The 27,936-nt window shown below is 38.2% G+C and overlaps 2 protein-coding genes across 3 annotated transcripts; both read left to right on the top strand.

Annotated features, from left to right (window-relative positions):
- The first annotated feature begins 203 nt into the window (after nucleotides 1-203).
- On the top strand, nucleotides 204-16,280 carry LOC308114821 (cell adhesion molecule CEACAM2-like). Of its 2 annotated transcripts, XM_080472014.1 has the most exons (8): nucleotides 236-399; nucleotides 1,354-1,674; nucleotides 12,329-12,607; nucleotides 14,225-14,476; nucleotides 14,563-14,677; nucleotides 14,868-14,920; nucleotides 15,007-15,080; nucleotides 15,185-16,280. In XM_080472014.1, exons 1-7 carry the CDS (start codon nucleotides 354-356, stop codon nucleotides 15,057-15,059), a joined length of 1,119 nt encoding a protein of 372 aa, XP_080328140.1. In that variant the 5' UTR covers nucleotides 236-353; the 3' UTR covers nucleotides 15,060-15,080; nucleotides 15,185-16,280. The 2 variants fall into 2 exon arrangements, with proteins under 2 accessions (XP_080328141.1, XP_080328140.1); XM_080472015.1 differs by lacking the exon at nucleotides 1,354-1,674 and having other exon boundaries at nucleotides 204-399.
- LOC308115110 (cell adhesion molecule CEACAM6-like) lies at nucleotides 15,739-27,936 on the top strand (the record flags this gene model as incomplete). The annotated part of the gene is made up of 7 exons (XM_080472459.1): nucleotides 15,739-15,838; nucleotides 18,174-18,356; nucleotides 18,542-18,625; nucleotides 25,582-25,902; nucleotides 27,104-27,379; nucleotides 27,495-27,743; nucleotides 27,863-27,936. 7 exons carry the CDS (start codon nucleotides 15,739-15,741, stop codon nucleotides 27,934-27,936), a joined length of 1,287 nt encoding a protein of 428 aa, XP_080328585.1.

A 27,936-nucleotide genomic window follows, 5' to 3' on the forward strand; every position in this document is an offset into this window, starting at 1 on the left:
TTTTCCCTAAATGAATCCTTTTGTCCACATCACTGTTTTTAGTAACCAAACTGGACTTGATTGTCCTTAATAACTGAGTTAGAATCAAATAAAAATCAGAATTACCGTGAATCACGTTACATGTAAGCTGCTAAACAGTCTGCGGGCTGAATGGTTTCAATGAATAACATGTCAATGATCAACTAGAGGAAGAGGTGAAACTTATCTGGTTAAAGGTTATTTCCTTGTATGAATTACTATTCACGTATTAAAGTTACTGTCACTACGGTTACCTATACTGGTCTCAGCACCAACAAAGTTACACAGTGAAGAAGGGTATTTTTCTTTTTCATCGCTGACTTGACATTTAAAAGATGGAAACAGCTGTGAGGCTCTTCATCATCTTTGGAGCGTTCTCAGGTGAGCTGACTCGATACAGCTGAACATCTAAAACAATTTACTTTTTTAATTTGTTAAAACAATTACTTAATGTTTCATGTCATATTGAGGACTGATCATTTCAACAATTGTTATATTTGTTTGTTAGTTACATGTATATACAGTTTGTTTTCTGCTGTTAGTTCTATAATGATTACATATTGTTGAAATATATTACATTTCTTTAGAGCACACAATTTAGATTTAACATTTAATTAAGAATGAATATAAAGTTTAAAATGATCTCTACTTATATTTAAAATGTCCTGATCATGTGCTGTTAAAGATGTTCTACTGAAATATGTGGAACAAACAGCCAAATTTCAATACAATTGTTTGAATTGTTATTGTTCTACATGTTCTAAAGAGCATTTTTAAATATCAACATTTTTAAATTATGTGATGAAAAACGACTGACAGTGATTCTGCTCTTTATGTCTTTGTTGATCAGAAAGGATTCAGTCACTCCATTTAATATTCATTCATCTATTTAAAATAGTGAGTTGGTTAAACTCAGAGGTGAACAGTTTCTGGATTACAGTGTCATCAAGCTACAAATGTTCACCTGACATGTAAAAGACATTGAATTGTGACAGTTTAGACAGAAAAAACTAACAATTTGTTGTGTGAAATGTTGTGTAATGAGAAAATATCTCAGCCCCATGCTCATACTCATTTTCCTGAAGAGCTGCAATTGATTAAAACTATTATTTAATAAATCAACAGGATCCTAAACTTTTTAATATCACCCTTTAGAATAAAACCCTCTTGTGAATGATGAATTTATAGTTTCTAACATTACAAAACTGACAATAAAGTTCTCTTTTTTCAATTAATACTTGGAATTTTGCTGTTTACTGTGGAAAAAGTCATGTCTGCCATAAACTCATCTTGCACTATTCCAATTATAAACTTCAAACTTAAACTGTGTTTCAGGTTTAAGTGAAGGATCTGGTGTTTTACCAGATGTTCTGAATGCAGCCATAGGAGGCTCAGTGTCTTTCAATACAACAATGACTCCATCAGAAACTCCATTTGCATTCGTTACCTGGAGCTTTGGGTTAAATAATATAGGAATCTCAAGTCCTTCTGGAGAGACGATTACAGAAGAGTATAGAGGCAGGGCACACATCTTCCATTCTACTGGATCTCTGGAGCTCAGGAATCTGACTGCTGCTGATAGTGGGGAATACGGAGTCAGCATTATCCCTGTAACTGGTTCAGCTGTGTTTGGAACCACCACACTGGGAGTACACGGTGAGCAGCTTTTAATTGCAGCTGTAAGATGGTGTAATAGCCTTTCTGTCATATCTTTTTAATAATTAAGCTAAATATGAAAATAACTTGTCTCATTAAAACAACTGAAAAATAGAAAATGTGTTTCACTGTTATATGTAATATATTAATTTTTATATATTCTAGCAGCTATTTTATTTGGAAAATTGAATAATAGAGTAACTCTTTGAAGGTTTCGACTCACTAATAATGAGTGTTTAAGGTGATGATTCAAAGTTCACAAAAGCGTTAATGACTGCATGATGGTGTAAAGTTGTGATTTTCCACTTGTCTGCTCTGTGTGGAGTCCACATGTTCTTTTTTTTGTTTGTTTTTTTAAACATGTCTTTATTATTTTTCATATTCATACAATACAACAACCAACAATTTCAACATATGGCATTATTGAACAAAATAAACAAACAAAAAAATACATCAACAAATATTAAACAAAATTCTGAGCAATAAATGAAGAGAAAATAAATAAATAAGTACATACATAAATGAAAATACACATTGAAAATGATGAATATTAATATTCTCGATATAAGTTATAGCATACTACAAACAAAAAACAAACTCATATAAAAATCTTTATCACCTCACTCTCCCACTGTCTCCTCCATATCTCCCCTCTCCAACAGTTCCAGAAAAAATCTTCCAAATGTCATAAAATTCAGAAGCCCTTTTTCTAACAATATAGGTCAGCTTCTCAAGAGCCAAACTCGATGTTAAGTTATTCAACCAGTGGATAACAGAAGGACATCCAACATTCTTCCAACATAATGCAATACGGTGTTTGGCCTGAAGTAAACAAAGATCAACCATTTTCCTTTCTGTGGTGGATAAAGAACAGTTCTCAGGATAGATACCTAAAATACATAGCTTAGGGCATAGAGGTACAGGAGAAGACGTGATTTGAGAAACATATTTTAACACTGAACTCCAAAATGTTTGAATCCCTTCACATTTCCATAAACAGTGAATTAATGTACCCTGGTGATTGTTACATTTATAACATAGGTCAAGATTATTAAGATTAAATTTATTTAATTGTACAGGGGAAATATATGTTCGCATTATCCAATTAAATTGTATCATTCTCAAACGAGTGTTGATGGTTTGAGTATGTGCTTTTAAACATAATTTACTCCATTCACTGAGTGAAATGTCAGATTGTAAGTCACGTATCCACTCCTGTCTCTTACTATCAGAGTTTTCCTTATGGTTTTCAACCAGTAAGTTATCAAACCGGGAGATCAGCCCTTTTCCAAAACAGTTTTTTGTTGCATGTGTTTCTAAGGTGGATAGTGGAGGTTGTTGCACTGAGTTGCTTAAATTTGCCAGAATAAAACTTCGGAGTTGTAAATACTTAAAGAAGTGTTTCTGTGGTATATCAAACTTTGCTTTTAGCTCACTGAATGACATTAAAGTACAATCCTCATATACATCCTGCATTTGTTTTATGCCCTTGTTCATCCAAGTTTTAAATCCCATATCATTCTTTGCTAGGGCAAAATGATCATTACCCCAGATGGGGGCAAAACAGGACAACCTTGAAGAGTCACCCAAATATTTTTGTACTTCATGCCAAACAACAACAGAGTTTTTTACAAAAGGATTAGTAGTATCTTTCTTTAGTGTTTTAAAAGAAGCTGAGTATAGACAGCTATTCAATGGCGAATCTTTTGAGGACCGTTTTTCAATTTCTAACCAGGGTATGAAGACATCTTTAGAAAACCAAAACATCATGGCCCTCAGCTGAGCAGCCCAATAATACCATTCTAGATTTGGCAGCTGTAGCCCTCCTCTATCATAAGGAAGATATAAGAGGGAAAGTCTGAGTCTTGGCTTCCTATTGTTCCAGATGAAATTAGAAAGGAGCTTTCTGATCCTGGGAAAAAAAGAAAGAGGAGGAGCCAGTGGAATTGATTGAAAGACAAATACAAACTTTGGTAGTATAGTCATCTTTACTAGATTTATTCTTCCCAATATTGAAAGAGGTAGTGTTGTCCATCTCGAGATCTCTTCTGTTAAATCAAGTACCATGGGCTCATAATTGGCTGAACTAAGATTACTTATCTTTGGGGTTATTTTGATGCCCAAGTACTTAAATCCCTCCAAGGCATTCACAAATGGATGAGATACTAAAGGTTTCTTCCTCTCATTTTCATTTAAAAACATAATAGATGACTTTTCTTTGTTCACCTTAAACCCAGAGATACTTCCAAATCGACCAAACAACCCCAAGAGAGACGGTATCGATTCTGCAAGTTGTGATAAGAACACTATAGTATCGTCAGCGTACATTGCTGTATTGTGTTCCAAATCCCCAATTTTAATACCATGAATTAAGGGATGGGATCTGATCGCTATTGCTAAAGGTTCCATGGCTATTACAAAAAGAAGAGGTGAAATCGGTGACCCTTGCCTTGTGCCTCGAAACAACTTGAAAGGCTGAGAGATGAGACCATTAGTGGATACCATAGCTGAAGAATCAACAAATAAAATTTCGACCCATCTATGAAAATACTCACCAAATCCAAACCGCCTAAGCACTTCGAGTAGGTATGGCCATTCGACTCGATCGAATGCCTTTTCGGCATCTAATGATAATATTGCAGTATCAGGGGACTCCTCACATTCATATATTATGTTAAGAACTCTCCTCACATTATGGAACCCTTGCCGCTTCTGCACAAAGCCATTCTGGTCACCATGAATAATGGATGGTAGAACCTTCTCAAGTCTCATGGCTAGAACTTTGGCTATAATCTTTGCATCTGAATTTAAAAGTGATATGGGTCTGTAAGAACCGCATTCTGTTGGCACTTTGCCTGGTTTTGGAATAAGAGTGATTAGAGCACTACGAACCGAATCAGGGAGGCAACCAGTTTCAAAAGATTCCAAATAAACATCTAGTAGAGGGGCTAATAATTTTGTTTTAAATAATTTATAAATATCGATAGGAAGCCCGTCTGGTCCTGACGCTTTACCTCCTCTCATGTTTGTAATGGCATTAGAGATGTCATTTAAATTTAATCCCCTCTCCAGTTCAGTTTTTGTACTCTCAGAAATACAGGGGATGACCAGCCCATCCAAGAAATTGTTTTGGTTTATCTGGTCTTGAGGAGTGTCAGAATTATAAAGAGTTTTATAAAATGAGACAAAGGTGTTATTGATTTCTGAGGGATCTGTAGTTAATTGTCCTTGTTCGTTTCTAATTGTATTGATGACTCTGTCTGATTCAATTTTCTTTATCTGCCAAGCTAGTAGTTTTCCTGGCTTTTCACCCTGATCGTAAAAAGTTTGTTTCAGTCTTACTATACCATCCTCAGCCTTAAGCATGGAGAGCTCCTCATATTTTGCTTTAAGGATCTGTAATTCCTTTTTCTTTTGTGTTGAATCATCTATGCTAACTTCCCTCTCCAATTCTCTAATTCTGGAGTCTAATTCATTCATAGTTTGTTTAAATTTGTTAAATTTAGAGCTGGTGAAGCTGATCATTTGTCCTCTAATATAAGCTTTAAAAGCTTCCCATCTAATGGCTGCAGAAGTTTGATTTGTATTAATAGAGAAGTAGAGATCAATATGATCTCCTACAAATCTTATAAAGTCAGAATCGTGTAGCCATTTTGGATGTAATCGCCAATTAGCTGATTGTCTATACCAGGGGTCTCAAACTCAATTGACCCGGGGGCCGCTGGAGGCAGAGTCTGGGTGAGGCTGGGCCGTATCAGGGATTCCATAAAAAAAGTTGTAAAAAAAATCGTCAAACATCATTATTAACAGTTTTAATGATTTCTTGTGAACATGAAGTGTCCTGAACATGAATGGAACATTGATCGTGAACGGTTCTTCTGAACACAGTTTCTCTTGCCTCCTCCTTGCTGCCAGAGACTTGGCAGCGCTTCTTCTCACATAATCTGAGACACATTTGGCTTGAGAGAAGAAGCAGTTGAGACCCTCAGAACGTCTAGAACAGGGGTCGGCAACCCGCAACGCTGTGGTCTCTCGAGGTGAGGAGCGCCACATTTCAATAAATCCGATCAATACGTCAAACTATTTGAGGTAATGGACTTTTATGATCACAACATAATAGGAAATGGTACAACTACATAATGTGTTAAATCACACCAATCTCTTTTGGTCCTGACATTGCTCATTGATGCTGGGAATAACACGCATGCAGAGATTCTCACATGTGATACAAGAATAGCAGAAGCTTTTACTTTGACACTCATAAATCATCAAGAGCACCATGGCAGGACGAGACCCCACACAAAGCCCTCTTCACTCCTGGTTGCCCACCCACAACTAATAAACCAAACTAAACCAGATGAATTAACTAACTACATGAACTAAGCAACATAACCAATACCAATACTACAAACCCAATATAACCCCCCAATAATTACATCTAAAATGCGACGAACAGAAACTCCCATGATGCACTGCAGCTATCAGCTCAGCGATCACGGAGCTGGTCGCTGCTCGGTGTTATCACAATAACAGCTTGATTTTCATGGTATGCGCAGTGGAGAAGACGTGCACATCGAGCCAAACCCTAACACGGTCTGCTTACTTGCAAAGCGGCTGGCCACTTAACTGGCGCGACCTAGGAAAAATGAGGCATGACTTGTGCTTACACCCAGAAAACTTTATAAATTTGTGCTCATAATTGCATGAGATGACACAACGTCAAACTAAGTATTAACACTCACGCGTCGCGGGCCGCAATAACGTTACACTTTCATAGCAATGTGCGGGCCACAAAATATCGTCACACGGGCTGCAAATGGCCCGCGGGCCGCTAGTTTGAGACCCCTGGTCTATACCCTCGTCCGATGTTGTACAAAAGTGATGTTGGGGCATGATCAGATAAAACAATACTATCATATAAACAATTAGATATACTAGGTAGCAGAGATGAGGAAATTAAAAAATAATCTATTCTGGAGTGTGTTTTAAATACTGCAGAGTAGCAGGAGAATTCCCTTTTATTGGGGTTTTGAGCCCTCCAAGGATCACAGAGGTTTAGGTCTTTAATGTATTGTTGAATTTTTTTCTGGATTGGGAATGGGATGCATCTATCCCTGTCGATCGATCCAGTTTCGGGTCTAATACACAATTTAAGTCACCTGCCAATATAATCTTACCAGGGAGTGTGGCCAGCATCAGAAATATATTCTCAAAAAATGATGGGTTATCATCGTTGGGGCCATAAACATTAACCAAATTAATATTTTCTCTCAGGAGAGTTCCTTGAACCACCACAAATCTACCACTTTTATCATAAATAGTATTGTTTATTTGAAAAGGCACCGACTTATGAATTAACACCATAACCCCTCTTGAACGAGAAGGGAAACAGGATGCTACTACTTTGCCTGGCCATCTCCTATTTCACCAAGTCCTCTCTGAGTAAATGAGTCTCCTGGATGAACACTATTGAAGACTTGAGTTGTTTAAGCCTGGTAATCACTTGCTTTAATTTAGTCAACTTTACCATCCCTCTAACATTCCAAGAAGTGAATTTAACATTTTTATTTGCAGTCATCTAGTCTTAATAATATACCAGATTGTACAGCATGGCATCATCTTTTAGTTGTTTGTAAACCTGATGAGCATCTCTGAGTAACATTTAGGGAGAGTACCGATGAAATATCGCAAGATGTGGAAAAAACAAAAACAAAAACACTTAAACTTTGCCATGAACAAACCCCCTGAGCTGTCAACCGGAACAAGACAGCCCCTCGCCTTTCCCCACCCTCCCCCCGAACTTGGGGTGCAGATAAGTGCAGTAACTGATCCAGTGTTAACAAGGGAGCAGTTAAACCAAACAGATCTCCATTGTGTCCCCTGGCAAAAGAATATGATCTACATAAACAAGTATATATGAAATGTTCATCATAGTCTTTCTTGCGGCTTAAATCTCTTCCGGGAAAGCAGACAGTATGCTGAATAATCACTTTAAATAGACTGTGAGTCCTCTGTATTCTGTAACCCTTGTATGAATTTTTCAGCTTCTGCTGGGGTTTCAAACTCACGTGATTGTCCATCAGACGTCACTCGTAGTTTGGCTGGGTAGATTATTCCGTATCGAATGTTCATCGATCTCAGCTGTTGTTTTGCCCGGTCGAAACCCCTCCTGCGTCGGTGGAGCTCCGCCGAAAGATCCGGGAAGAACATGATCTGTTGACCGGCGTAGATAACTTTGCCTTTGGCTCTGGAAGCTCGCATCACTCGGACTTTATCCTGAAAGTTTAAAAACCTCACGATGATGACTCTCGGAGTGGTTGATCGATTCGGTTGCGTCCGGCCAGGTAACCTGTGCGCTGTTTCAATCAGAGGAGGATTCGGGAATGTCGCTGGTCCCAGCACCTCGGGGAGCCACTTCTCCAGGAAAGCTACCGCGTCACTCCCCTCACTCCTCTCAGGCACGTTAACAATCCGCAGGTTGGAACGGCGAGAGCGGTTTTCGAGCTCGTCAAGTTTGTTTGTGAGGAGAGTCACTTGTTTAGCTCGAGCATCAGCCTTGCCCTTCTCTGAGTTAACTGTGTCCTCTACGCTGCTGATGCGCGCTTCCGCTACATCCGCGCCGAGAAGTCCTGCACATCCCTCTTAACATCTTGAATAGCTTTCAGGACCACATCTATGTTTGTGGAAAAGTATTTTCTTATCCCGTCAAGTATCTGAATGACGTCCGCGTTTTGGGGTGCTCCCGTGTCCACCTCGTTCTCACGAGGCACGTGACTCGCAGCACACTCCGAGTTAGCTAGGCTGCTAGCATCTGGGACGTCGTCTTCTTCAGTCTGAGAAAAGTGTGCTTTCGAGTTGTTCCTCCTCGGCATACTGTCGCGGGTATGCAGTATTAAGTCGCCGCAAAAAAAGTTATCACTGTTTATGCAGTTAAAGGAAAGTTTACAGGATTGTATTAGAATATAGCCAGGAGCTCACAAAAAGATGTGTGCTTAGCTCAGCGCCATAACCACGCCCCGAAAATAACTTGTTGGCACTTTACTATACATTGAATTTTGCAATTTGAAACAAAGGTTGTTAAAACCAGCTTCTAATCCTGTGATTAAATGAGTCAAAATTGATTAGATTTTCTTACTATATGTACTAATCAGTTGTCCTTTCAGGTAAGACATGCTTTGTCAAAGCTGAAGGCCAATACAAATATTTGTATGTCAGAATGAGAAGCTTAAAGCTTTGTTACTATTTGAACAATTATTACTTAAGTCCTACACAAGCATAGAATAAAAAAGATAAATAGAATATATGTCAGTAAAGTGCTAATAGAATACAACATTAAATATGTAAATATCAGTATAAACATGTTAAAGTTTTACAGAAATGAATTATTGTGGAAAAAGTCCTGTCTGCCATAAACTCATCTTGCACTATTCCAATTATAAACTTCAAACTTAAACTGTGTTTCAGGTTTAAGTGAAAGAGCTGGTGTTTTACCAGATGTTCTGAATGCAGCCATAGGAGGCTCAGTGTCTTTCAATCCAACAATGACTCCATCAGAAACTCCGTTTGCAGTCGTTACCTGGAGCTTTGGGTTAAATACTATAGGAGTCTCAACTCCTTCTGGAGAGACGATTACAGAAGAGTATAGAGACAGGGCACACATCTTCCATTCTACTGGATCTCTGGAGCTCAGGAGTCTGACTGCTGCTGATAGTGGGGAATACGGAGTCAGCATTATCCCTGTAACTGGTTCAGCTGTGTTTGGAACCACCACACTGGGAGTACACGGTGAGCAGCTTTTAATTGCAGCTGTAAGATGGTGTAATAGCCTTTCTGTCATATCTTTTTAATAATTAAGCTAAATATGAAAATAACTTGTCTCATTAAAACAACTGAAAAATAGAAAATGTGTTTCACTGTTATATGTAATATATTAATTTTCATATATTCTAGCACCTATTCTTTTATTTGGAAAATTGAATAATAGAGTAACTCTTTGAAGGTTTCGACTCACTAATAATGAGTGTTTAAGGTGATGATTCAAAGTTCACAAAAGCGTTAATGACTGCATGATGGTGTAAAGTTAGGATTTTCCACTTGTCTGCTTTGTGTGGAGTCCACATGTTCTACCTTTGTGTGTGGGGGGGGGTTTTCTCTGGGTGTTCCAGTTTTGCCCCGCCACATAAAAACATGTGTGTAAGGTTAATTGATTACTTTAAAATTCCTTATAGGTTTGAATATGAGTGTGTGATTGAACCCTGCCTTGTCAGCTGATATTGGCTCTAATGTTTCTTAACTGGATGAAGCGATAGAAGAGAGGAGGACAGGAAACAAAGTCCAGGATTTATTTGCGTGGGCGAAAACATTCTTTGTGGTTTATTTTAAACAAAAATATAAAATCAAACCAAAAATTCAAACACCAAGGTCTGTTTGCCACCAAACAGACCAAGACCAATCAAAGTCGACCTCGTTCTACTGATGATGAAGGAAGAGAACCTGACTGAGAAGAGATGAGACACAACAACCATGAATCACCTTTGAATTAAAAACTTTCACTCGTTATCATAATTATCATAATATTGGAACATAATATTAAAAGTCAATTCCAAATATTGTAAGAATCTACATTACGCCTGTTTTATTCAACACCTGAGAAATGTGTTCAAATACATGTAAAGCAGAGTCAGAGCTTTATTGGGCGAAGGGGAAACTCCTAACCCGATTACATCCATCCTTACATATTTAATACCACTTTATCCAAATCAAGGTGGTGGCAGTCGCTTCAAACAAATGTTTTTTTGACATTCTGGGAGGAAGCTGGAGAAAACCAATGCACACACAGGGAAAACATACAAACTCCACACAGTAAGGCGTCCAACCAGAGATGCTGTGAGGCCAAAGTGCTCCACAAGATACTTTTAATGATCCATAACAATACAGAGTGTTGATAAAATGTTCTACCAGCCACTGTAACTTATTGTTGGTGAAAACCTGAGTAATTAACATACAAATAATGTTATAGGAGTAAAAATATTAAGAAGCTGTTTTTCTGATGTTCATAAGAAACTTACAAAAAGCATGATTACAAAAATCACCTCTACATTCTTCAAATGTGTTCTGGATGAAATGAATTTCTTAAAATATAGTAGCTGATGTTTTTTACTATCAAATATTTCTCAATGCACATTTTGATTTTCTGTGAAGCTTTAACATGTATATAGTGATATTTAGTTATTGGATTGTATTTTATTCTATGCTTGTGTAAGATTTACAACGTGTGCAAATAATAGCACAGCTTAAAGCTTTAAGTATGTCTTAATGCAGTTAGTGCAACAACAGACCTGGTGAAAACATTTAGAATAAAAATAATATTTAATCACAGTCCCAATAAAACAAGTGGCATACAGCAAAATGCCGGTGTGGTTTTCATAACCTCTGAGAGGAATACAGTGAAAATCTTAGGTCACCACTGCCCTGAGCTATAAAGCATTCTATACATGCAAATGGTCAATTTTACACTTTTCAACAAAGGTCTTTACAAATAAATGGCACAAAATTGTGTTATTATTTAACCAATGCTAATTGAAAAAGCCTCAGGTACAATCCTTTGTACCCCAAAATGGATTCAGTGCATCTTGAAAAATATGAGAACTTCCATTAAAATTCAACATTAAATCAAGTTTGTATAGATCAGGTATAGAAAAAGGCCAAATGTCTGAACTTTACATCAACCCTTGTATAATCTAATCTAGTATATTCTTAGTCAGCAGTGATATTATCATTGTTAACAAAAGTTGTTTCTATAGTTTGTCCATCATTCAATGTAAATTATTGATTCAAGTAGAAACTTTGAATAGACGTTTTACATGACAACAACAAATTGGACTGAAGTGAATCTATTGCAGCCAGTATTGTACAGCAAATGTTTTAAGGATTAAAAATAGATTAAGATAAATAATCCTCTATATTGTACAGTTCTATCATTCTTCTTCTTGTTACGTGATGTCTCCCATTAAACCACTTTGTTTTTCCTCCAACAGCTCCAGTCTCCAATGTAACAATAAATCCTAAAACTGTGAACCTTGTTGAGTTCATTGATTCTCTCAAGCTGTCCTGCTCCTCCTCTGGATCCTCGCTGACTTTCCTCTGGATTAAAGACGGCTCTGAGGTCACAGCCAGCGACAGAGTTCAGATCACTGATGGAGGCAAAATGCTCACTATTGTCAACGTGACCCGTGGTGATCAGGGGAATTACATGTGTGAAGTGTCCAATCCTGCCAGTAGTGCCACCAGTAATCCTGCAACTGTTACTGTCTACTGTGAGTTTGTAAAATAGTCAGTATTTCTCATAAAATCTGCACTCACTTAAGTGTCAAGCAAATCTAGTTCAGTTATATCCTGTTACATTATGTATTTTGTTTCTAACATTGTGTGCAGCAGTTTTGTTCTGTAGCAGAAAGAAAGAAATTGGATTAAAGTTATTATATTTCAGCCAGTGTTTTACATAACCTTTTTTTAGAGAATTGCTGTAATTGAATCAGATTTGTATGTTATTACAGTTAGTCAATATTACATTGCCATCTTTTAAAGGAAATATTTACCTCCTTTGTAGTTTTTGCCCATTTTTATCATTCAGTTTTTGTTTTTCCTCCAACAGCTCCAGTCTCCAATGTAACAATAAATCCTAAAACTGTGAACCTTGTTGAGTTCATTGATTCTCTCAAGCTGTCCTGCTCCTCCTCTGGATCCTCGCTGACTTTCCTCTGGATTAAAGACGGCTCTGAGGTCACAGCCAGCAACAGAGTTCAGATCACTGATGGAGGCAAAATGCTCACTATTGTCAACGTGACCCGTGGTGATCAGGGGAATTACATGTGTGAAGTGTCCAATCCTGCCAGTAGTGCCACCAGCGATCCTGCAACCGTTACTGTCTACTGTGAGTTTTTTTTTTAAATTAAACAGTATTTCTCATAATATCTGCACTCACTTATTAAAGAGCTTTGTTATTATAAAGGTTTTAGAAACACATAGGATTCTTTACAACTGTTAGAAATCAACAAAGTGTCAAATAAATCTAGTTATAAATTATATCCTGTCACACCTAGATTAGAATTATTTTAGGAACTTTCCATGCAGTATTTTTTTCTGTGGCAGCTCGGGATGGTAGTGTAATAGTATAAGATTTTCACGATTTTGATTCCATTTTCAATTCTGTTTAATGAGTTTGGTCTTTGTTGATTTTCTTATGGATTCTAATTTGGAAATGAAACCTGCAGTACTGACATTGTTGCCGCTGTTACTGGGTTGAGATTCACAGCAGAGCAGATCTAAAACGTGACCACGCGTATCACAATAAACTCAATACTGTATTTCATTCACTTGAAAAATTCAGCTCCCTAATTCATTATCATTTTTGAGTTTCACTTCTCTCCATTCAAATTCAGTTTTTCCAGTACATTTTTTTGTGCCACACATCTGGGATGTGGCGCCAGGCAAAGGTAGTTGACTGCACATGGCAAGAACTCGATCTTAGGACAGCAACGTGCTTTAGTTCTTTACCTTGTGTAAACACCTCCGATAGAAATAATTATTGGAAATACGATGTGCCCAGTGGTGTGAGGGCAAGCTGGCATACCCGGACAAATCCCAGTGGGCCAACGCGATCACTCCTGGCCCCCGGTGTTTCGGATCTAGTTCACCAACTTCCTTTAGCGTCCATCATTGTTGCTAGTAAGAGGAGTTGTTAAAATAAGACTCACAAACGGAACAGCACTTCAAAACTAGATGTTCACCGGGACATTTATGGATTTCTGTCAGGTTTTCAACAGCTCCCCATATGTCAGCAACAACAGACCTGAAGAAACTTGGTCACCAGTTAATTGGGTAACCAGTTGATCCTTAACACCGGTGCTCAGTCCAGTGTCAAAACACTGATATATAGCCAAGTCTTGTAAAACTCAAATGCTTAAAAACTGAGAAGTATCTTAATTGTGTTGACTTTGCCTGCACCTGGAAGCCTCTTGGGCAGTTGGACCCTGGGTTCAGCAGGTCCAGAGGAAACGGTACTACAATAACTTGAAGAGGTGTCTTTCTGAACTGACAACCTATGGATGGCCACCGCATGGCCGCCTCACGGCCCAGTCTGATGTAAACTTGTAAAGGACAAAGGACAATATGTCCTGTAATCTTAGCAATTCCATCAGCAATGTGAAAGTTACCTACTCCTTGATGGTAAACTGTAAGTAGTGTGATGTTTAATTGATTTTTAAGTTATTCGCAGTTCAATGCTAACAGCAGAATAACAATGAAAGCATTGCATGCTTTATCTGTTGCTCTGTAACACAGAATATTGTCAGAATTAATATTCTAAAGGTATATTTTCAATTCAATTCAACTTTATTTATATAGTGCCAAATACATCACAGTCATTTCTCTGCACTTTCCCCGAGAAAACTCAACATAGAAAAGTTATTACATGTTTATATTTGTTTCTGTCCAGTCAGGATCAAATAACAATGCCAACTGTAACACATTTTTTAAATCTGTTTTTCAGATGGACCAGAAAATGTTCAAATCCGTGGTGAAAATCAGATAGAAGTGGGAAGCACCATAAATTTGACCTGCACTGCTGACTCACTGCCGTCGGCAGAATTCACCTGGTTATTGAATGAGACTCGGATATTTCGGTCTTCTGGGTTCACTAAAAACAATGCTAATGTTTCTGACAGTGGCACGTACACCTGCAAAGCGACGAATGAAATAACTGGAACATCTGTATCTGCTGAGCACAAACTGTCTGTGACAGGTACTTTAGGGGCATTAATTGTAAAGATTGTTAATATTTTCATTGTATGATATTACAGTAACATGTTTTTGTATTTGTGTTTTCAGTGTTTTCAGGTGAATCATCTGGTTGTGGTGCTGGTTGCATTGCCGGGATAGTAATTGCATGTATCGTCCTTGTCGCTGCACTTGTGGGTGGAGGGTACTTCATCTATCAGAGAAAGTAAGTAACATTTTCTTGGGAAGGTTCTGTTGTGAAAGCTCAGCTAACATCTAAGTTAAGGTTCATTCATTACATTGTGCTTTATTTATTATTTAATTACTTATTTCCCAGCTACAACTCAGTCTAGTACTACTTGAGGATTAAGGTATATTTGGCTGTATGACCACTTTGTTTTATCTCCAATATTTAGAGGAAACACTGAAGCAAAACCAAAAGTTGATGTGGACGTAGATGTTGATGAACGTGAGTATGACCATGGAAAATATGTTTGATATGCAAAGTTAAAGATTGATGAATATTTTAAAATTGTTGCCGCTTTATTTGTTTAGAACAAGAAAATCACTATGAAAACATTTCAGCAATATATGATAAAGTGTTGTGAACTGAACTTTCATCCATTCAGGTAAGTTCTAATTTATTTTTATTGTTATAGACAACATATTATATATAGTATATTTATATTATATGTAATATCAGCTCCTTATGTTGTTATTTCTTATTTTGCAGATGATCAGAAACTTTGTATCCAGCCATGAGAAGACTTCAGTGATGTTATTTTCTCGAACAGATGAACTTGTCTTTATTTTATGACCTGTATTGTTTCTGTGCCATACAATAATTCTTGCAACATATTTCTGTGCATTTCCCCATGTTTTTGGACAATTTTAAAATGATCTTTTGATGTTGTACAGTTTTTGCATATTTTGCACTTAATGCTTGTTTGCATAATTAATAACATAAAAGCATTTTTCTCTCAAAATTGGGAGGGTCAGGAAGGGTGGTGGGTGAGGTACGTGGTCATGGTGCCAGCTTTCCTGGTGAACCAGGTGTACAGGTCTGTGAGGGAGGGGGGGGGGGGGGGGGGGGGCAATGATCCTGCTGGCGGCATTCACTGTCGGCTGCAGGCTTTTCTTGTTGTGGGAGGTTCAGCTGCCTCTAGACAGTGATGCAGCTCGTCAGGATGTTTTCTATGGTTCCCTGGTCGAAGGTGGACATGATGGGTGCAGCAGGGTGAAGAGAAGCGGCCTCAGCACACATCCTTGGGGCTTCCTGTGCTCAGCATGGTGGTGTTTGAGCTGTTGGAGCCAACTCTGACTGTTTGGAGTCACTGTGAGACAATCCATCAGCCAGTTGCAGGTGGAGGCGCTGAGTCCAAACCTGGTCAGTTTGAAGATGAATAACCAGCTCCGTCAGTGGCAGACTGCTGCAGCCAACATCCAGGAAGGAACAACCACAGGTCATTTATACCCGCTGCCGTTAATCTGTTCCACAGTAGAAAATGAATATGTGTAAATAACACCAACACTGAATACTGCAAATATTGTTAATATTCTTGCTACGATGTGCATTTCTCCCAAATCTGTATCTCTGTATTTCTAAATGTATATAATATGCAATTATAATTACACACACACACACACACACACACACACACACACACACACACACACACACACACACACACACACACACACACACATACATAGTCTATTCTCTTGTGTGCCACTATTGTAAGTATCATTTACTAATTGTGCAAATGTGGAACTGCTCTGTTGACCTCATTTTCTAATGTGGGAATAATAAAGTCTGATCTAATCTAATCTAAATGACATGACAGCTTCTAAACAGGGCCTGAGGGCATGGAAGGTTTCAATCAAAAACATGTCAATGATCAACTAGTGGAGGAAGTTAAGCTTCTCTGATTAAAGGTCATTTATTTGTACAGATTCTATAATCTCATGGTAAAGTCATTAAAGGTTACCTATACTGGTTTCAGGAACAACAAAGTTACACAGTGAAGAAGGCTATTTTTCTTTTTTTTTTATCACCGACTTGATGACATTTTAAAAATGGAAACAACTGTGAGATTCCTCATCATATTTGGAGCATTCTCAGATGAGCTCACTTAATACAGCTGAAGACAGATATTTTAACTTATTGATGCAGAGAGTATGTTAATATGCAATAATCAAAAATGATCAATTGACAATTTATCTCTGAGCCACCACTGGCCCCAAACAGCTACAACAATTTACTTTTTTAATCTGTAAAAACAAATACTTACAAGTTCATATGCTCATATTCATTTTCCTGAATGGCTACAACTGATTCAAACTATTTTTTAACAGATAAACAGGATTGTACACTTTTTAATATCAGCCACTTAGAATATAAAGCCTCTTGAGAATGATGAATATTTAATAATGGTTTCTTAACATGAAATTGTTGTGTGGTCAATTTAACACTGGAAGAGTTCATGTAACACCAAAAATCCACACTGACATGTTCAGCACTTAAATGACAAAACTGACAAAGTTGTCTCTAATATACGGTCAACAAAATACACTTACTGGTACCAGAAATACTCTAATATCGACACTCATGAAGTATAACAGTTGTTCGGACATCGTTTGTGCTTTTTCATGAGGACTAACCTGTAAAAATCAGGAAAAAAAGTATGAGAGGGAAGTTGTTTCCCTCCCTTGCTTCAGTCAGCCCGTAGAAGGGTCGTGAAACGTACTATGCTGTCCCTGGGAGCCCTCTGCTGGTGCAATTTGGGAGTACATCCCAAAAAAGCTTAATATTAAAATAAAATTACCGGATTTTACATTTTCCAACACAATACAAGCAATATGAATTACAAAAATGTGATTACAAATGTCCGTGCATTATATGGAGCTGCTCTGTTGACCCAATTTCCCCATGTGGGATTAATAAAGTGTGATCTAATCTAATCGAAATGACATGACAGCTTCTAAACAGAGCCTGAGGGCATGACAGATTTCAACCAAAGTCATGTCATTTCATGTCAAAGATTCTCACAAGATACATCACATTGGCACATTGCAGCATAATCATTGGCACTGATGGAGACCCAAAAGGCATATTTTTTTTAAATCAGCCTTCATAGATAGAGCTCGCCTGTCACATACAAAGATGCATGTCATGTTTGAGTGACAAAACAAATCCCCTCCCAAAGCATGCAGGTATGGCTGCTGTACCACCTTTACAACCGAGACCCCATCTGAAGACAACACCAACTAGTGAAAAAGCTAAAGTTAGGGCCTGTCAGCCCTCATAGAGGAGTTTAATTTGGATGACACTGTTTATGCAGTAAGGTTCATGAATGCTGCCATGGATTAGTGTCTATTATGACACACATCTGAGGCCCTAATCATTAATGCTGCACCAGCAGGCCAAATTACATAAATGTATTTTAAAATCTAACTGAAGAAGATGCCATTTCTTGTGTTTCTCCAGTAAAACTCAAGCTATTAAATCCAAACTGCCCGCACACGATTTGTCTGGAGTCAATTGTTATGTCTTTGGGTTAGGCACACAGTGAGTGAGAGCCGTCGCCATGATGCTGCGTTTCAACAATAATTCCTGAGCTGTGATGAAAATTGGGTGTTTCAAGAATGCAGTCTTAAAAGATGCATGGCCACATTATTCCATCCAGTCAACTTTTGTCTTTATTTCTTATTTCTGTTCACAGCTGAAGTGTCAGAGCAAACCATTATAGAGGGCAAAGCTCAGCTGACTGTCACCTGTGATGCTGATGGGTTTTGTATCCAGCAGGTGTGGATGAAATACAGCAAAGTTCTGGTATCTGGTGGCAGGTTTACCTTTTACAACACCAATAGAGTGTTGGACAGGATTGACACTGGAGCCTTTCTCTGTAATGCCAGCAATGATATCAGTTTCAAAACGAGCAAATGCAAACTAAAAGTGTAGATTTTTGAAAAGTATTTCCTAATAGTTGCTCAAGCAGCAATCCACCTAGACTTCCCAGGCAGGACCCGATAGGAGCAGAACTGGAGGACAGTGTCACTTTCAAGTGTTATGCTGACTCTTCTGCAAAAGTGAAATACATCTGGGAGTTCAAGAAGAAGAAGAAGATGTTCGGCTTTGTGCCCTACATTGATGAGCTGGAGGAGAAGCGCCAGGGTAAATACATCTGGTCTAAATGCCTCTGATGTCCACTGCCTTCCTGGTGAACGAACCCTCTTTCTCCTCCTCATCTTTCACTTGTGTTAAGCTGAGAACAGAAAAGAGAGAGTAATGTTTTCTCTTCTGATCCAGACTCTTTCACTTCCGTTAAAAGCATATGTGAATTGCTGATTTGTAATGTTCTGACCTCATTTGGTCTAGAAAGTCTCACGTTGGTCTAGAAACTGCAGTCAGAGGAATAAAAGAAGCTCACTGAGATCTATAACCGTGTTGATTTTACAGCTCTGTGCGTCATCTTGGTTGGAGTCTATACACTGATAGTAGAGCATTATGAGATAAATATGAAGAGACCTCCTCACCAGAAGTAGGGAGAAGCAAGTTTACACACTTCTTGAAATAATAATTTAAAAAAAATTATAAGTAGAATTTAAAGGCACTTTTGATTGAAATGGATACAATTTTTCAAATGCATTTCTCTATTTTCTTATCATCTCCTTTCTCCCTCATTATATCATTATAATGTGTAGCTGTGAGGATTAAAGAGGACGCGTGCCAAGTTATTATTACAAGGCTTTCTGATTATCAGTTTACCTAAAGATACATACTACATCTCAGATATATTTCAGCTTCATGCCAGAAGTCTGAGCAGTAACAAACCAGCAGGAACATCAAAGCTGAAAACTTTCTCTTCATTCACTCCACCACTCAATAATAAATCATAATCAAATAAAAATAGAATGAAATGATGGAAAGAGTGAGCTGCTGGAGAAAAATGCCAGCGACAGAGCACAGACTTTAAAATGCAGTTAAGATGGGTTTATTTATTTAGAGCTTCAAATTCAACTTCCAGTGAAGCTCAACACTTTATTTCTCCAAAGAGTAAAATTTATTTTGGTCGCATTTTGTTCAACTGCACAGGTATTCAGAAAGCTATTGGTTAAATGTTGACTGTCGTCTCCTTTCATTTCTTCATGAAGCAACAGATCAGGGGTTGTTGCAGGATACAGTGAAACGCAACTTTGCATTTTTCATCCAAAGTACCTGGCAGCTTTTCTTTCTTTTTTTTTTTTTTTTAACTGGCAGCTTGAATCATAATTACTGTAACCATCCAGGTTTTTCCTCTAAATCATTTTTCATTGTCTGTATTGTTGCCTGAGCGTTGCTGTGTTAAGCTGGTACAGAGAAAATAATGACTGTGTTAAGTTAAACTGTGCAGTTCTGCATTTGAATGACATACTGTCGTTATCCATAATAATCCTCTCACGCTCAGCCAGCATGAACATGCTGCTTTTCCCAAGTAACTGTTCAATATGTGTGACTGTACTGTTTATGTCCTGTCTATCCCAGATGGCCCAGAAAATATTCTTTTGAAGTTGTCTCCCTCACAACAATACTTTGAAAAGGGATCAAACATGAGCATGGTGTGCTCAGCTGTCTCCAGGCCAGCTGCTTTGTTTCAATGGTTTCTGAATGGAGATAAGCTGCCTCATACCAATGCAGAGCTCACGCCGACGGATGTTCAGGGAAGTCAGAGAGAGAACTACAGCTGTCAGGCCTTCAACCGTAAAACTATAAGCTATCAAACATCTCCAGCACCACCCATCTCACTGACAAGAAAGTTAAACTGATTAAAACCAACAGTAAAGGTTTCAAAACCTTTAATATTTAATTTACTTTCAGCTGCCGTCTCCTGCAGCCCTGTAGAGGATCCTCCTTTCCTTCATGTGGTTGAAGGACTTCTCCGAGGTCATCGCCAGCGGCAGAGTTCAGCTCCCTGATGGAGATGCTCACGATAACCGACACTGCCCGCTTCGACCAGTCCACGGGCCGTACAGGTGTATATCAGCGATGTGATCAGCCAGGCCATGAATCTCTCCATAATTGTTATATTATTCTTTGTTCAAATCGCAGTGTGTTCTTCACTATCTGTATAAAATATCCTCTATCCATCAATCTGCAAGAACATACCAGCTCTACACACAGTTCTCACGCTTATTTATTTATTTATTTATTTATTTATTTATTTATTTATTTATTTATTTATTTATTTATTTATTTATTTATTTGTTTATTTATTTATTTATTTATTTATTTATTTATTTATTTATTTATTTATTTATTTATTTATTTATTTATTTATTTACACAAACTTTGTCCTGCACTTCTGCCACCCAATGCACAAAAGGGGACATTATTCACACTGTGCATTTTACATTCCGCTGCTTTAAGCAAATGCAATAGTGGGTATATGTGAGTGTTTGATATAGGAAATGATGTGCAGGCCGCTGCTCCTGGTATATGTAGTTAAGGTTAACTATCAATTAGAAAGGTTAAATGCAGAGAGAGAAAAAAAACAGATTAAATTAACAAATCCCTTAATTTATGAGAAAACAAAGTGAAAAGATTTGTATGAGTGTGATAACGGACCCATGTTTAAATCATCCTGATAGTTTGCATCAAACTGATATACACGATCATGAATAGTATTACTGATCATTTATTGATGCAATGCAGGAGTTTTGCAACAACAATGTAATCTGCACACTAAAAGGAACCTTAAAATGGGAAAAAGGAAGAAACATTTACCAGCAATGTGTAAATACATACTTTGTTCAGCACTGTAGCATGATGTCAAGAGACATTTAACATATACTCAAACGAGCAACACATTTTTCACACTGTGAATAAAGGTCTGATCTCACAAGGTTTTATTAGACTTGTATTGTATCGCATCAGTTTGTGTTTCAAAGTAAAGGTCTCTGCTGCTTAGCTGAAATCGATACCTTATTAGTAGGGATTTCTCAAACATAACACCCTGATTACACATGGAAGTTCTCAAGATTCCTTTTCACATTATGGCTTAACGTTTTGTAGTTTTATTCAGTCCGTAGTTTAACAGTATTTTTCTATTTATTTTCCAGAGCCAAAAACCAGCATCCAGCACGTCTTGTTTTGACCTTGTTTAGTACAATTAAATGTGAAACTGGACCGAGAAGGCCTGTAGCCTACAGGAGAACGATCTGTATTCCGTTCACACTGAAGGTCAGTTTCAGTGTTTGTTCTGTCGATCAAAGCGTTGGGCCATGTTTTTAATCATTTTTTGAACCTCTTGTAGCAGTCTAAACACAATAGAGGATGTACATGCCTCGATAAGCACTTTGAAGAAAACTGAATAAATTCTCATTTATTTATAAATGCCTTCTTCACATTAGTCTCCTGTACTCTACTCTTAACTTTTAAATTATTATGATGGTTTTGAAACAATTGAAGAATTGCAACAAAATAAAAAGTTAATATAAACAACATGCAGTACATACCTCCATACATACATATATACAGGAAAAAAAGTGGGGGGTCAAAGTGGAAAGAAATTTCCAACAGAAGCATCCTCAGGTGGCGGCTTGCTGCTTGTACAGGTTATGGGTAGAGGAAAGTAAGGGAGAAACTAATAAAGAAGTTGATATAAAGCTAAGAAAATCTATATGCTACCAACCTGACAGGGGTGTGAGGCACAGATCACTTTAGTTCTACAGTCAGACATGCCTGAAGGAAGGTAGATGAAGAAGAGGGAGACACATAAAGACACTTGGATAAAAGTTAGATTAATGAGAGAAAAGAAGCTCAGTGTAAAAGTGGGTCTCCAAGAAGTGTAAAATACTCACGAATGTAAATATTTGTCAATTTTAAAGCAGTGGGGATTAAGTATATTTTATGCATGATGATTTGTAAACATATGAAATCGTGCAAGATGCAAATCTTTAACAAAAATGTTCAATGTTATGGTATGAATGTTCAAAAACTACTCAATTTTGCTTATTCATTTTCATCATTAATCCATGAACCTCACCTCTGTAATGGAAATATTTCTTCATTTTTTGCATTTAGCATCACTAATTCCACAATTCATCTTTGAATCAGTTTTTTTTTTCCTCAAAAGAAAGAAAACTAAGTAGCCATAGAATAATATAAAAGATTCAATCTACTGTAGTCTGATAGTGTTTGATAATAATCTCTCACCACCCTGTTCCACTACAGGTGGAGGCTGAAGTGAACTCAGTTCAACTCTACAGGCTCCATCATTAGTCACTGATTAATTCCTCCAAAGAGTGGAGCCATAATGATGTGATAAATTATGAATTGATTTTCGACACTGAATATTAAACAAGTGAAAACTCACTTTGGATATCTGGAAATACCGTACTCTCAAAATAAGGTAGAAAATTGTGAGGGTGACAGTTATATTCATAGTGGTGGAATATATGCTATACATTAAACTAGTTTCTCATTCAGTAATGAAAGGATAGTGGCTTTTATCAGCAGTAAAATATTAACTGATTTATAAACAAGCAGATAAGATCTGGAAGCAGCCTCACTCTGCAGGTCATTCTGGTTCAGATATCTTAAAAGCACTCGGGGGAGGGGGTGAAGGGGGGTCAGAGGAGGATAAGAAAACACCCCTCCATGACCCTCAATGACCTTTAACCACATTGCACAACGAAGTGGCCGTCTCTCTGAAGTGCGGTGGTCACTTCTCAGGTCCATGAGCCATCGGGTATCAGTTTTGTGTGACGCTTCTCTTACCCAGATGCCTTTCCAGTATATTTCTTTTCTCTTGGTGAGTTTAACCTGCTGTTCTTAGGTTCCTGCCATTAAAAGTGCACCCTAGCTCATTCAGTAGAGAAGACCCTTTATTCCCCTGGCTTCTACCTCTTTGGAGGTGTATCTCTTTAGCTGGTGCCCAGAATATTTGACATAATTAAATCAAATTACAGTATAAATAGAAATACGCACGGTCTTCATCATATTTACTTTTGTTTTACAATAAAATGACCCATGACTCATGTAAATGGCTGTCATGACTGTTTGCTTTTGGTTGGGATTTTTTGAGTGGGGTTAGGGGAGTATACTGTTTATTCAACTGTGCCATTGTCTGTATTACTGTACATTCACTGTGACCTTTTAACAAGCTTGGAAAAACTGTCAACAAATACCTTCAGGCTTGTAAAAGCACAGATGTTAACTGACTCCATGGGTAGAGAATCCATCCTCTATTACATCAATTATGATTGTGAAATTAAATAATTCAATTTGCTTGATTATTTCAAGCCATCAGCCACAACTCAAAATCATTTTTAACCTTTTCCGTATTATAATAAATACTCTGTTATCATTTACTACAGCATCACAAGAGTCTGAGTCAGAGGGTGTGTGACGCCATATTTAAACTAAAAGCAAGACTTACAAAAGTTCATTGTTATTGAGAGGCTGCACATCATATATTGTATGTAGTGACAGGTTCACCCTCCTATGCAGTCACATATTCACATGGCAGGAGTTTTAGACCCTCGTGACTCATCAGTGACTCAGTGTTGCAACTGATTTAACTTCTGTGTCATCATGCAGACGTTTATTTCAAACTCATCTACTCTGGATCAGTAATTAGGACTAATGTCAGTAATAGACATAAAGTTATAGTCTATTATAGCTTAACTTCATTGAATCAGTCTGTGCACAGACAGTGAAGGCAGTGATCTGGTTGTGAGTCACTCTGGAGGAGGCTGAGTGTCTCCTGGGCTTCTTTGATCCTCCTCCTGGAGGAATGCTACGGCTCACTGCTGCTCCTCAAACACCACGATGGCGATGAAGGAGGCCCAAAAGCACGTACTAAAAGGCTCATAAAACTGATAAACAGCATGCCTCCCGAAATGCCACCTCAGTGACTCAGGCCTCTGCTCCACAGTGGTAGACGTAATGCAGGTGCATTTGTTATGTATTTGTGGAAAATCCTGACCGAGGCATCCATCAAGCCATTTTTTTGATCATGGTTAATGCGAGGCAGAGTCGATCCTTTACTGGTCACCAGTCCTTCACTGGGCAAACCCAGAGAGACAGACACTCAGAGAAACTCAGAGAAAACTCACCCATCCATAAGAGGGAACATTGAAACACCACACCTTCTCGCTATGAGGTGAGACGTACTACACTGTTGATATTATGAAATAGATCAGAAAAGTCCATGACATTACAGACGTGTCAAACTAGATCATATTTTAGATGTTAATAATATTTATTTCAAATTATTTGCTGGTAAAACAAAAGCAACAGTGGTAACAAGGTGATAAAATGAAATATGCCACTTTTGAATTTTTAGTATTGAGAGGGAATTTTTTTTTCATATTCTCTTTTTCAATAGGGGGCATATTAATGTTTCATCTTCCACTGTCAACATTGGTGTCAAGTTGGAAATTAGCCCTTTAAACATTGCTCTGTGCAGCATATGTTTTGTATAATCTGATTAATCAAAAAAACATCTTGTTGAGTTAAGTTTACAGGACCAGTTCTTTTATTGTTTTTGGGTTGTTGTTTTTTTTAAACCAAGATTATGAATAAAATCTATTCAATGTTGTTAATGTGTTCTTTGGTCATTATCTTAGTCAGAGAGATTGAATTAATATGCTATTTGGATGGATAAGTACTTTTTAAATAAAAGCAAACAACATTTCTTAAATGAAAAGACATGTAATAGTCTTTCGACCTCAGATTAGGAAAGTCCTATCTGACCACCGGCAGGCCGAGGAGCTTCCTGTACTGTGGTATTGTTAGCACTTTGTGTGGATTTTATGAGTGAGCAGGGGGGCTGGAGCTGCTCCTGTGCTGTGAGGGTGGGACAATAAAAGCTGCAGCACCTGTAACTCTCCTCGATTGAGATCTTGGAGCGCACTGTGAAGCGAAGAGAAAATCTTTGTAAACCATGGAGAAGTGCATCATCTGGACTGCTGTGATTCTTGTTTCATCAGGTCGAGCTCTCTTTAGATGATGTTATATGGAGAATGCTATCAGCTTTTAATCTGATTAGATCATCCATTACTTAGTCTTCTTGCTATTTAGATCAGAGCTTTTTATGTTGCTATAATACTCTCAAAACCTTCGCTGTGTTGTTTTCTCCTCATCAGGCAGGTGTACAGGGGAGGGCATTTTACCCCAAGGACCTGCGAGTGGAGCTGTAGCAGGGACAGCAAAGCTGACCACCACCATCCGACCTCCTGAAAGACCATTCCTGTCTGTCAGCTGGAGTTTCAAAGAGGCGAACATCATCACTTCCACCAGCAAAAATGTCACCGATGCTGAGTACGTGGACAGGATCTTCTTGGACAGAGCCACAGGTTCCCTGGAGCTCAGAGACCTCGGGCTGGAGGACAGTGGGGAGTACACCGTCATCATTATACCAGACGGAGGGCTGCAGCAACAGGGCAAGATCACCCTGAATGTGTATGGTGGGTATCTATCTATCTATCTATCTATCTATCTATCTATCTATCTATCTATCTATCTATCTATCTATCTATCTATCTATCTATCTATCTATCTATCTATCCATTTTAATCCGTGCATTCAAAGTTTATTGAAACATGCAAAAAAGACAAATGCTTAAAGATGAGTTACAATAAGTTCATATGATACTCTTCATCAGTGAGGACGAGTGCATCAGCCAGGCTTTTACTCAAAATTTACTATATATATTCATGCCGTGCTTTCCAGGCTATAGGTCACATTGTAGTATAAATTGCATCTGTCAAAAATTACATCGTGAAGAGGAAACAAACAACTATAAGTCACACACTCGTGTATAAGATGCGTTTATTCTTCCATGCCCACACACATCTGCACCGTCGATAAGCCTCAGCCAGCAGCTGCTGTTCGAGGTCCCAACTGTGAATTTGTTCCCTCGGCTCGTGAGCTAAAAGCACCACTGGAGGCCGTCTTTGTTTTATTCATCACTGAAGCAGTTTCTCTGCTTTTCTCCAGTCGCTCACAAGTTTCTCAGAGACGCTGAACTTTTTCTGCTGCTCGGTTTCCGTTTTCTGCTGCATATTTTATCATTTTAGTTTATATTCTGCCGTGCACCTTTGTCTTTTTGGCTACATTGTGCTTGGACTGTCAGTCATACACCATTTTGGAGGTTTTGCAGTGGTGCTGTAGCTGTATATTTTGATATATATGTCATGTTGTAAAATGAGATGCATGAAAAAAAAAACACTTATTGAGTATACAATATGGCCGAGAGTACAGGGATCGTCATGTTTTTCAGAAGTGCTGAAAATGAAATGTTGTATTTTGTGTTCTGCAAAACTATCTTGGACTGTTGATTCAAAGTAAATTGAGTGGATTACAAAGTACTTTCTAATTGAAATGCTGCTCGACTGTTGAATGTAGATTATCTATTTTGAATCAACGAAGGATAACAAATGCAAAATGAAAAAAAATTAAAAGTTTTATTAGTATTCAGTAACAATCAATAAGCTGATCATGTATTTCCAGTGTTGACATCTATTATAAGTTATCATACCGTAGATAATCCCTCCTAAAGAGTTATGACGATATTTTATGTGTTGGTGGGTCAAAAGTTGACAGCATGATTACAGCTTTTCTCTTATCTATCTTATCATTATTTTCACTGAACTGTCCCACTGTCAGCACTCATATCTGGAGCCAGCATCAGCAGCCCCTCTGCAGTCCTAATAGAAGATAAAAGCTCCACCAACCTCACCTGTGAGGCCTCCGGCAACATCAGCACCACCGTGTGGATTAAAGATGGACGCCTTCTCAGACCCAGCGACAGAGTCGTCTTCTTCGCCGACAACAAGACTGTGTTGTTACGACCTGTCCACAGCTCGCACCACGGCACTTACCAGTGTCGAGTCAGCAACCCGGTCAGCAGCATGACTGTTGCCTACAGTCTCATCGTCAACTGTAAGTGCTGGAAGTGAGCTCACCACCTCTGGTTTCAAACTGAAATCAAATGGATTTTCTTAAAAAAACATTAAATAGATATAAGTCTCTACCTTCTACATTTCCGTCTGTGCAGTTGGACCGCACAACGTATCCATCATTGGACCCTCAGCAGTCTCCCCAGGTCCCGGAGTGGCCCTGCAGTGCACCGCGGCCTCCGTCCCTCCTGCAAACTTCAGCTGGACGTTCAACGGCAATGAGACGCATGTGAACAGCTCCCTGTACATTATAGAGCAACTGGAGGCAGAAAACATAGGAAACTACACGTGCACTGCCAGAAATACTGTGACGATGATGGAAAACTCAACCGTTCTGAACCTGAGAGGTAAAATGAATTCAGCATGAATGTACTTCTTAGATTTTTTATGTGTTTTTTTGTTTTTGCATTTTAAAACCAGTTGACATCACAAGTGATGGTGTTTACTTTTCTCTTTGCTCTTGAAGCATCGTGCACTGCTCCCTGCTGGTCATTCTCCATGTTGCTCATCGGTGCTCTGACCCTGAGCGGCCTGAAGTGA

The sequence above is a fragment of the Lipophrys pholis genome, assembly GCF_963383615.2.
Source record: "Lipophrys pholis genome assembly, chromosome: 9".
Classification (NCBI taxonomy): Eukaryota; Metazoa; Chordata; class Actinopteri; order Blenniiformes; family Blenniidae; genus Lipophrys; species Lipophrys pholis.